This window comes from Pleuronectes platessa, chromosome 3 (genome assembly GCF_947347685.1).
Source record: "Pleuronectes platessa chromosome 3, fPlePla1.1, whole genome shotgun sequence".
In the NCBI taxonomy this organism is placed as follows: Eukaryota; Metazoa; Chordata; class Actinopteri; order Pleuronectiformes; family Pleuronectidae; genus Pleuronectes; species Pleuronectes platessa.
Genome location: NC_070628.1, coordinates 6215923 through 6226647, shown reverse-complemented (window position 1 = coordinate 6226647; position 10725 = coordinate 6215923). Strand labels below are relative to the sequence as shown.

General features: G+C 44.3%; 1 protein-coding gene across 3 annotated transcripts in view; it reads left to right on the top strand.

The window, feature by feature from the left end:
* Positions 1–573: 573 nt before the first annotated feature.
* Positions 574–10725, top strand: part of trip10b (thyroid hormone receptor interactor 10b) — an 18297-nt gene continuing 8145 nt past the window's right edge. For 2 of the 3 annotated variants that reach the window (XM_053418964.1, XM_053418962.1), the window contains exons 1-9: positions 574–922; positions 7454–7569; positions 7690–7743; positions 8281–8428; positions 8548–8610; positions 8841–8945; positions 9201–9329; positions 9521–9667; positions 10068–10229. In XM_053418964.1, the coding sequence (XP_053274939.1) occupies positions 899–922; positions 7454–7569; positions 7690–7743; positions 8281–8428; positions 8548–8610; positions 8841–8945; positions 9201–9329; positions 9521–9667; positions 10068–10229 (948 nt within the window). In that variant the 5' untranslated portion in view covers positions 574–898. The remainder of the gene's footprint in view (positions 923–7453; positions 7570–7689; positions 7744–8280; positions 8429–8547; positions 8611–8840; positions 8946–9200; positions 9330–9520; positions 9668–10067; positions 10230–10725) is intronic. The other variant, XM_053418963.1, reaches the window with a different exon arrangement.

Here is a 10725-nt window from a genome sequence, read left to right as displayed (position 1 = left end):
AACTCTAAATGTTATTGTATTACTTTGCTTGTTGTCTTTGATTTCAAATGTTATTCCACTACTTTATCTGAAGTGTTCGTTTTTATATGTTTGGCAGGATATCGTTTGTTGTCTTTGTTTTTAAATGACATTGTGTAATTCCTGCTGGTTGAATTTAATGATTTGTTATCTCGTTTTCCGTTGGTGTTCTTTGCCAAGCGCTTTGTCACCTGCTCTGAAAAGGTCTCGTAAATATTAGCTCATTTGTTTATTGGTTTAATCGCATAAGTCAACTCAAGGGGTTTCCTGGTGTTTCTCGGAGGGACTGCCCTGATCATTTGCCTGATTGTTATTATCATAACGCTCAGATATTTGTCCAATCAGGATTTACTTCTGGTTTAGAATCCTCTCAGGTGCGCTTTGATACATATTGTAAAGAGAATAACATCAAAGCTGAAAACAAACCGGTGGTAGGCTTTTCCCATCCTCCCTCTCTCCTCCCCTCTCTCCTCCCCCTTCTCTCTCTCTCTCTCTTTCTCTCTGGGACCCAAACTTGTTTCAGGAAAAGCGCCTGAACACATTTTCTCCCCCCCACCCACCCACCCCTCCTCGTCTCTCTCTCTCTGGCTGCTGGGAGACACAGGACAGCCAGGCGTCCGAGCCAAGGGAAGGAGAAGGCGTAGACTTCCTCCAAACATTTCCTCCGCCATCTCTCCGCCTGCGAGACTCAAACAGAAAAGAGAGAGAGAGAGAGAGAGAAAGAGAAAAGTTTCCTGGGATCTTCTGTGAGCGACAGGACTTTCTCTCCTTCTCCTCTAGGTCACCTGGGCGATCCGACACAGGAGTATTCCTTCCTTTCTTTTTTAATCTTTTTTTTTAAATTCCATATCCCCTTCCTCTGGACGCTTTTTTCGCAGACATGGACTGGGGCACCGATCTGTGGGTAAGTTGACAGCTGACTCAGGATCAGTTCCTGCCGCACACATACCTTCCACCTCCCTCAGGGAGCTGCTGTTGTCCTGTTCTCTGGACTCTGGGTTTTCCACACAGGGCCTGGAACAGTCTCGAGACAACAGCAGGAGTGTGTGTTAAAGCCAGAAGCCAGAGGATTTCGCAACCCCTGCTGCTGCTGCTACTGCTGCTACATACCTTATCACAAGCAGAGGGGAAAGAAAGGAGAGAGAGCTTCACTATAATCATAATAATCACCATAATAACTTTATTCATATGGCACTTTTCAGAATCAAAGTTACAAAGGGTTCAACAACAAGGCAGAATTTCAAGAATCTACATTTCAATATAGGCAAGATGAGGTCATTTACAATTCAAGACAACTCTTAGAAATAAGCCGGACGATAGAAGTGAAGTGTGAAGAAGAGATTTAAAAAGCAGATACTGAGTTTGACTCCCTGACATCTCCAGGGAGAGAGTTCCAAGCTTCTTCAGTGACCAGTCCAGATTTAGTTTAGAACTGTGACTAGGGCCCAGGATCCCAGTAAGGTAGCCACTGGTCATTCAGAGGCTTTAAAAAACAAGCAGTAAAGTAAGTTATGTAACTGGCAGGTAACTGGTGAAGTGAAGCAGGGATCTGCATGATGTAATCACTTCTCTATGTGGCTTGTAGAGTAGCTCACTATTTCCCTTGTAATGCAATAGTTAATAGTTATGACTCTGATTGGCCTGTCTCTCTTATCAGGAGGGTGCACCTCCACCTCCACCTCCTCTCACTCCTTCTTCAGTCCTCCTCAAGGCATGCTTGAACCAGGGCTGTGCATATGTGACAGCACCCCCACCCCACCCCCCAGACAGCATACGGATGTGGGCCACTTCAGGCCATTATGCAGCCCGGTAAAACATGGATGTGAGCTTAAAGTTGCCCACAACTTTGTTTTGCAAACATGCAGTGCTCTCTGCAAGATGTGATCTGGATGTGAACCTAAAACATCCCATGCGGTAAATGTTGAAAAACAAATTTGAGCTATCTGGGCCACCTTTGGTTGACATGCGGTTTTGCCTTGGCTCAATCGTGGCCCAGATTTGGCCAACAGGAGCAGTGACATCATCCCACACTGCAGGGGGGCTGCATGACACTGTGGGTCAGGACCGGCTGTGGCACAGATGACAGGAAGCATTTGTGAAAAGTAAAGAACCTTGTCCCTGCTGCCCGGTCGTTGCTAAGCTTTGAATCAGGTCAGCTCACTCACCAGTGGACTCTCTGATCCCAGGCTGCAACTTAACAATCAATTGTTTGTCGGATTTATAACATACCAGGGGTTGTAAAAACAATGGCAGTCACAAATATGTTTAAACCCCATGATTTCCTAATTGCTGGTTTATTCTGAATAGGAGTCGCAAACCAAAAGTTATTCTTGTCACAACACAGAGAGACAGGAAGTCCTCTCTTCTGAGAAGCTGTGGCCAGAGATGTATTTGGCAGCATAACATCATGAATGATTAATCGATTATCATAACAGTTGTGGATTAGTGTGTCTCTGGAGTGACTGATTGTTTCAGCTCTGATCAGTCAGACCAACGTGGAGGATGACTTATGTTTTGTGTTACAGTGCAAGTTTGTGTGTTTCACCCCAAACAAAATGTCCCGACTCAGATGGTTTGTTCCAGCTGGTTTAATAGTTGAGCGATGAGAAGAGCGGAGAGAACCCATTTCCCCTCAGACCCTGCTGTGATTGCGGTGGGAGTCAGACTACATGCCTCTGAGGTTATTCAGCAGTAGAACACAGAGTGGGTGAGGCTGTCCACGCTCAAAGTTGTTCGACTGGTGCTGCTCGAGTGATTCGTTGGGTCTGAAACAGTCGATCCATTTGGGGTTTGACAGGAAATTAGTCATCCACTGTGGCTGCAGCTTGTAATTTTATCATCAATTAATCATCACAGTTTTTGGGCTGATATGAAAATGCCAGAATATAGAGGTCACCATTATGTCTGTAAGATTTCTTTTGACAGTGCAAAATGAAGAAACTCAATTTGAGATATCAGTTGAACAGAAGCTGCAGCAGCCAATGAGTTTGAGGCTCTGCTCGTACCACTTCACTTCTATTAGCAATTTATCATATAATCAATGAACTGGTGAAGTCACATTTCAAACATTACCTACTTCTATCGCGTTAGATCTGAGGATTAATGCCGGTGTTGAGGTTTATTCGTAGACTTGTAGTTTCTATCTGTGTCAGATCCGCAGCCCTGATGAAAAAGTGATGCTGTTGAATCTGAAATGATCAAATCAACATAGTGTTTAACTATAATTCAAACTTTTTATAATGGATTCCTTATTCAATTTTTGCCAGATGTTCACTGTTTCCCCCTCTTTGCATTTAAATACTGTTCTTTGACACTTTATCACACAAATCAACACATTTAAAAACATTGTCATCCTCCTCATGGGCTCTGTTAACTGGTGATAAACCTTTTTTAATATTTCCAGACCAAACGATAGGAGGTAGATTATGGCGGCAGGGTGGTGCAGCGGTTGGCCTCACAGCAGGAGGGTTCTGGGTTTGAACCTGGTTAATTGGAGACTGTAAATTGTCCTTAGGTGTGATTGTTTGTTTGACTTCATGTGGTGGCGATGGTGTCAGCTGAGTTCTGCTCCTCACAGGATGAGTCATATAGATAACTATATATTGAGATTAGTCATTAATTGCAGTCCTAACTTCAACACAGGATTACTCTTTTCATTTGTCGGTGCACAGTGCTCTGGACTTTCTGGACTTTCAATCTCTCTGTCAGATGCTTTTTGAATCAGAGCCTGAAAGAGGTGCATTAAGTTGCTGATTGTCTTTAGGTTATAGACGAAACAATCAGTTCCTAGAAGTCACCTTGGCCTTCAGGAAATTATTACTGCAAGAACAAAATCGGAGAAATCACCTGTCGCCTGCAAAGAGAATCCGTGCTCAGTTATACAGAAAACTCATTTTGAAAAGCTTAATCGAACACGTTTTTCCCTTCAAACAGATTTGAAGTCAGTTATTTATTCGTCCCTGTCAGACAGCACATCCACTATCTTCTGTGTCAGCTTGTACCAGCTCCTCCTCAGTAAGGACCTCACGCTCTTCAGGGCTGCACCTCTCCATCAAATGAAAACGTTGTCAGATCTCTTATTTATCAGTGCAAGGCTACAATCCATACAGCTGCATTTTATTTTGAAAATCTGAATTCTCAACGTTAAACGATCTCTGTCCTCACAAGTGCTTTGGTTCAGAATCCTTTTTTAATCCCTGTCCACCCTGACACACCTGTAAAACGTATATGAAGTGACTCCTGTACACAGGACATGCTGGTGCTGGTGTAAACAGGAAGGTTTGAGCGTCTGGACATGGGAATTGTTGCAGACTGCTCAAATAGCAGCTCGTGCTCTACACATGTAAACAGTCGTTTCAGTGTAAAATTCAGAATTTAACTGCACAACAGATGCTAGACACATTTTCACCTGAGATCTACCAAACACACTGTATCTGGTATGTTTGGTGACTCTGTGATCTCCACTCCGGGGTGTTCTGAATAGCTTCAGCTGCACAGCTTGACATTACAGTGACAGTGGTGAGTGGTCAGTGGGGTTTAAAGGGTTAAAAAAAAATCATTATCATCTGCTGGCAAACATGACGTAACCCAGCAGCCTTCAAAACAGCCCGAACACACCCAGACCCTGTTAATGATTTCATCGCATTTTACACTGGAAACGCACAATGTGTGAACAAGGCTGTAAGGTGGATAATCTGAAGCAGGGGTGTGGCCGGGGGGGGGCACTGGTCCCAGTTGAAGTGTGATTGGCCCCCGAAGTGCCCCTGTCCTCTCGTTACTCTTAAAAATAAAAGCCTTTATGGCCCCTGATTTAGACAAATCCAGGATACACCCCTGGGTCGGTTGTTGCTTCATTTGAAAAAGTTAGATTATCGTGGTGAAGGTGGAGCAGGAGATGGAACCAGTGGACCACTGTGGTGTCAGCGGGCGTTGTACCAGTTCAATCAGTAAAATGGGATACGTCTTGTGTCCAGCATAAGGAGAAGAGATGATTCCAAGGCTTTTATTTATTGTTTTATCAAGTAAATTAAACTTTCTGAAGCATTTTTTTTATACATCTGAAAATAACGTTATGTTAATATTCAACTACCTAGAAACAGGAGCTCGTAGTTTCTAATAAACTGATGTCCGAGTGCAGCTGTTCCCGTTGCTTGGTATTTTTCTATTAAGATGGATATGAGCTGGAGTCTGACCTCAGCCTGGATCAGGAAACGCTGCTGTGTGTCGTCACAGATGGGGGGGGGGGGGGGGGGGGGGGCTGTCCGGCTGGCTGGGTTTGGACAAGCCCCTGGGACCGTCAGTCGCAGGGCGGTGGTTCACACCGAGCAAATGATTATCTCATCCCTGAACCCTCTGTGTGTCACTATCAGTATTTTTCTCCTCTCACACACGCTTTCAGATTTATTCCAGTGTAGCAGCAGAGGAGGGAAACGTGTTCAGAAATATATCTCAAAAGGTTCTTCAAGGAACCTTTCGACCTCTCGAGACATTTTGTTTCCCCCCCGATCGCTCTCATTCCTGGCTCGGGGAGGAAATGGGCAAAATGTCCTTTTCACTTATGGTGTTTTTCTCCTGTTTTCTAATCGTGTTCCTTCCTGCCTCCTCCTCCCCGGCCTTTCTCCCAGCTCTCTCTCTCTCGAATCCAGGACATCACTAACTGTGCTATGGACTGATCTCCATTTAGCTTCCCCTTCCTCTGAGGACTCAAAATCTATGTCTCTGGCTCAAAAAGACCCTGCAGCCGCTACACACACACACACACACACACACACAGACACACACACAGACCCACACACACACTGACTGAGTCCAGTCTTTCTTTGTTATTCACAAGAGACACAACAGCAGAACCACCCTGTTATTCTCGTGTATCTGAGCTTTCACATTGCTCAGTTCTGTGGTCACCGTCTTCAGCGACACCGTGTAGATATAAGCCAGTGGCAACAGAGAGGACAAATGTTACCTGTCCAACCGGTTTGTGTGTGTGTGTTTGCATTTGTGTGTGTGCATGTGTGTGTGTGTGTGTGGTTTTCAAGGCATGGCAGTCTGTAAAGAGGAATGTTGAAAGGAGAGAAGAGCTGTAGTTCTCTTTTCTCTCCTCCTACTACACCTTTGTACTTTTTACCTTTGTGAGAAATTCTGAGAAGGGAGGATACTGCGTGGGCGTGTGTATGGGCGCATGTGTGTGTGTGTGTGTGTGTGTGTGTGTGTGTGTGTGTGTGTGTGTGTGTGTGTGTGTGTGTGTGTGTGTGTGTGTGTGTGTGTGTGTGTGTGTGTGTGTGTGTGTGTGTGTGTGTGTGTGTGTGTGTGTGTGTGTGTGTGTGTGTGTGTGTGTGTGTATATCTGAGGACCACTTCGAGTCTAGACCTTACGGAGTGAGGACATATTGGGAAACACTTTTTCAAAGAAGTTGTTGGAAAAAACTGATTAATTCCTTTGTCAAAAACCTGAATTGGTTTATTAAAAAGACACAACACAACAAATAATGTTTGTGCAATACAACCAGGTTTAAAAAGGACTAGTGACACAGGTGGGGCAGCGGACGTTCCAGCTTATTATCCAGTCTCTCAGGGCTCCAGTAGTCTCTCCCCCGGCTGTAGAGTAGTTTTGATGTAAGGGGCTGAAGCTTAATAACAGGGTTGTGTTAGTGTGTGTCTGTGTGTGTTTATTGTGGGCCTTTAGTTTTGATTTGTGACAGATCCACACTCCATTGAATGTGATGCAAAGGTCGAACAGGCCAGCACACGATTGTTTATTTCTTACAGTAGAAATATGAAAGAAATAAGGAGGCGGTCTGATAACCTCAATGATTTATTTGTTTTGAGACACAAGGAACATGAAAACTAATTCAATGTATATTATATCTGCTCAGGAGAAATAAACTTAACACAATGGCTGTAAAAACACGAACCACTTATATATAATCTGTATGGATCTGCATCAAATTGTATGCACTCAGAAATACCAGCCCCCTAAATAGGCCGACTGTTTTTAGAAACAGGATCTGTACAAAAACGCCAGATGTTGCAATGTTAAAGAAAGTGAAAGGAAAGTCCTGGATCCGCCCCCAGCATGTGATTGGTTATTCTCAGATACAGTTTTGTAGTATTTTTGTATAATCCTGCTTAGATACGAAAAAGCATCAAATTAAAATAAATAGAAATCATGTTAAAGAAAGTGAAAAGAAGTTCCTCTGACCCATCGGCACCATCATTTAATGAGTTCTTCCACCAGTGACCCAAAATGATTCCTTCCACCAAATTCCGTTGTAATTTGTTTTTGAGTAATTCCTGCTAACAAACACCAATGAAACCAGTTCCACTCTGAAGCCTCTGACCCGCAGACACCAGCAGCAGCTTCACCTCTCGCCCCCGGTGTTTGTGCACAAGTACAAGTATGTAAACGTGTGTTGCTCTGTGTGCTGCTCCTCTCTCAGGACCAGTGTGACATCATCGACAAACACACGCTGTCGGGCCTCGACCTGGTGGATCGCTACATAAAGTTTGTGAAGGAGCGGACGGAGATAGAACAGAGCTACGCCAAGCAGCTCAGGTGTGCCCCGAGGATTCTGTCTCAGTGTTTATTCACCTCCGCATGACATAGGATCGTACGTTGTGTTGTGCATTTACAGTATGTGTCTGTGTGTGAGTCATAGTTTTTCCTGTCCAACAGGAGTCTAACGAAGAAATATGCCAAACGAGGGAGCAAGGAGGAGCAAGACTGCAAGTGAGAGATGGATCAAATGTCCAGTTTCCATTATTACTCACTCATTTCTATCATTATGCGTTTGCAAAAATAACACTTTTGTTGCTGAGCTGAATTGAGGTGCTGTAAATGCAGCTCATGTGCAATTCAAAATATTTCTATATTCAATGTGCCATTCAAGATGTGAAGAGATTATAACATTTTTTGTATTATTGTCGTTGTTGTTGATTCTTGATTAACAAGAAGAAATAAAAACATCAAATATAAAAAAAGGCAGGTGACTAAAAGGACATAGACAACATAAAAATGAAGCAAATCAGCTGAATAAATAAATATGTATAAATAAATACTAGCTGGTAAATCATTCCAGAATGTAGGAGCCTAAAATGTACTCACAGGAATATTTTTGATATATTCTAATATACTTCATTTGGAAATAACACAAGTTCATTACAGATGGTACAATATTAAGGTGGTTTGCTGAATATTCATGTAAATGTCTTCATTAAAAGGTGATTTGTCTAATTGCCCCCCCTCCCCCCTCCCCCCATGCCGCAGATTCAGCAATCACGCATCTTTCCAGGAGATCCTGAACGAGCTGAACGACTACGCCGGCCAACGGGAGCTCATCGCCGAAAACATGATGACGGGAATCTGCGTCGAGCTCACCAAGTACCTTCAGGACATCAAGTCAGAGCGGAAGACAGTGAGAGAGGGAGCAGGGGGAGGGAGAGAGAGCGAGAGGGGGGGGGGGGTGATGTGAGGCACATGTGTCATCATCATGTGGATCTGCAGCACGTTCACTGAGACCTCTTCCCTCCACAGCACCTGGCGGACGCCAAGAAGGCCCAGCAGAATCTAGAGGGCAGCTTTAAAAACCTAGAAAGTGTGAGTCACCTGTTTCTGCTGCTCACTGACGTCTAAGCTGGGTCGTGTGCTTCTTACTGAAACTGTGATTCACTCACAAATCATTTAAAAAATCACGATTTCTTTTGTTATGCAGGTCACAAGTTAATAATTTCCTGCAGTTTCTCGAGAAATACTCAAGTGAGAGTGAATTCTCTGATTGGTGATTCATGTGTGTTAATGAGTGTGTGTGTGTGTGATACTTCCTGCAGACTAAGAAGCGCTTTGCAAAGGAATGGGCGGAGGCCGACAAAGCCACGCAACAAGCGGACAAGACGGAAAGTGACCTCAATGCCACCAAGCTCGATGTGGAGAAAGTAAACGCACAAATACACACACACACACACACACACTTACTCTACAGCTGAGCAGTCATGTTTTCTCTTTTTTTTTGATTTGGTATCATCTCCTCCACTGTCTCCCCCCGTTCGCCTCCTCGCCCACATCTGCTCCTGCATTCCTCCCTCTTTGCATTTTATTTTGCATCTCTTCCCTTCTCCCTCTCCCTGCACTCTCTCATCCTCCTCTCCCTTTTCTCATCCACCTCTCCGTCTTGTCCCTCGCTCCCCAAGGCCAGGCAGCATGCCCATGCCCGCACGCACACGGCGGAGGAGTGCAGGAACGACTACGCAGCCCAGCTCCAGAAGTACAACAAGGAACAGAACAACTTCTACTACACAGAGATACCACATATCTTCAATGTGAGAGACACACCTACACACACACACACGTTGACAGTGTTGACAGTATGTCGAGACAGAGCTCACCTCCCTGCTAATATGATGCACCACAGACCCATCACAGCCAGTGTGGTCTTTTTAATGCAGGGTGTGTCAACACAGACACTGTGGCTGTAATATGAAACTCAGGGAGGTTGTTGTGTGTTGAGCAGAAAATGCAGGACATGGATGAGAGGAGGATCCGGCGGCTGGCGGAGGGATACTGCAAGTTCTCGGACATCGAAAAGAACGTGCTGCCCATCATCTCCAAGTGTCTAGAGGGCATCTCATCAGCGGGACTGAAAATCCAGGAGAAACAGGTCAATGTTAGATGTTTGCAGGATTATATATCAGGGCTGTTTGTGTGTGTTGTTTGACCCAAATGGTTAAAATAAGGAGTCGGTGAATTGGCTGCATCTTCCATCAGTCCAGCTTCACCCATCTAAGACACCTCTGACCTTATTGTTTTAAAACTTGCTCCATGTTCTGGTGTTTAAAGGTTACATGAGAAGATTGATACCACTCTCATGGGTGTTAGTTCCATTTGAGGGTATCACCTGTTGCCCGTTGACTCAGCTTCTTGTAAGTCTGTAACAAGCAGCCTGGCTCGATCCAGATGTAAGAACACCTGCTTTCAACATCTGTCCTGAGTGATGTGAGTTCAGGTGGAACACGTTCATTCACCCTGACCCTCCGTCTTCGCTCCCTTGTTTTTTCTAGGACTCCTTACTCTTCATAGAGCAGCATAAGTCTGGCTTCGAGCGACCTGGAGACGTGGAGTTTGAAGACTACACCCAGGGAATCAAACCAGCGACCTCCGACTCCAGCCTCAACCCGCCCAAAGTGCGCACCAAGCTGTGGCCTTTCAGCAAGAAGCACAAGGTGAACGTCTGTTCATATTTACCTCTGTTTTGCAGCTTGGTAATAAGAGGCGGCCTCTCCCCTTCCTGTCCCCACTGGGCTGTATTTGTTAACCTGAATATCCTCTCCGTCCGGTTCCTGTTCTTAGAATGTGGCTGAACTCTTATAGGCTCACACATATTGTTATCACTTCAAAACCTTCCTCTAATTTCAAATCCATACACCTTGGCTCTCTAGACACAGTCTTCAAATACGGCACAATCCCATTTTGACTATATTCATTTAAGCGTCATTTTATTTATTTATTTATTTATTGATGAATACTATGAAATGAAAACCTCACATTAAATGGACTGTGAACCTCTAAATCCTGTTCTCCTCTGGTCAATGGCTACATCCACTTTTTAAACACAGTCTGTCACTAAAATAATAATAAATCTAATATTTGCTTCCAGTGTGGAGGCAAGTAGCAGCGTGGCTCCGCGTGAACTTCAACCTTTTCTGAACTTTTTTTTAA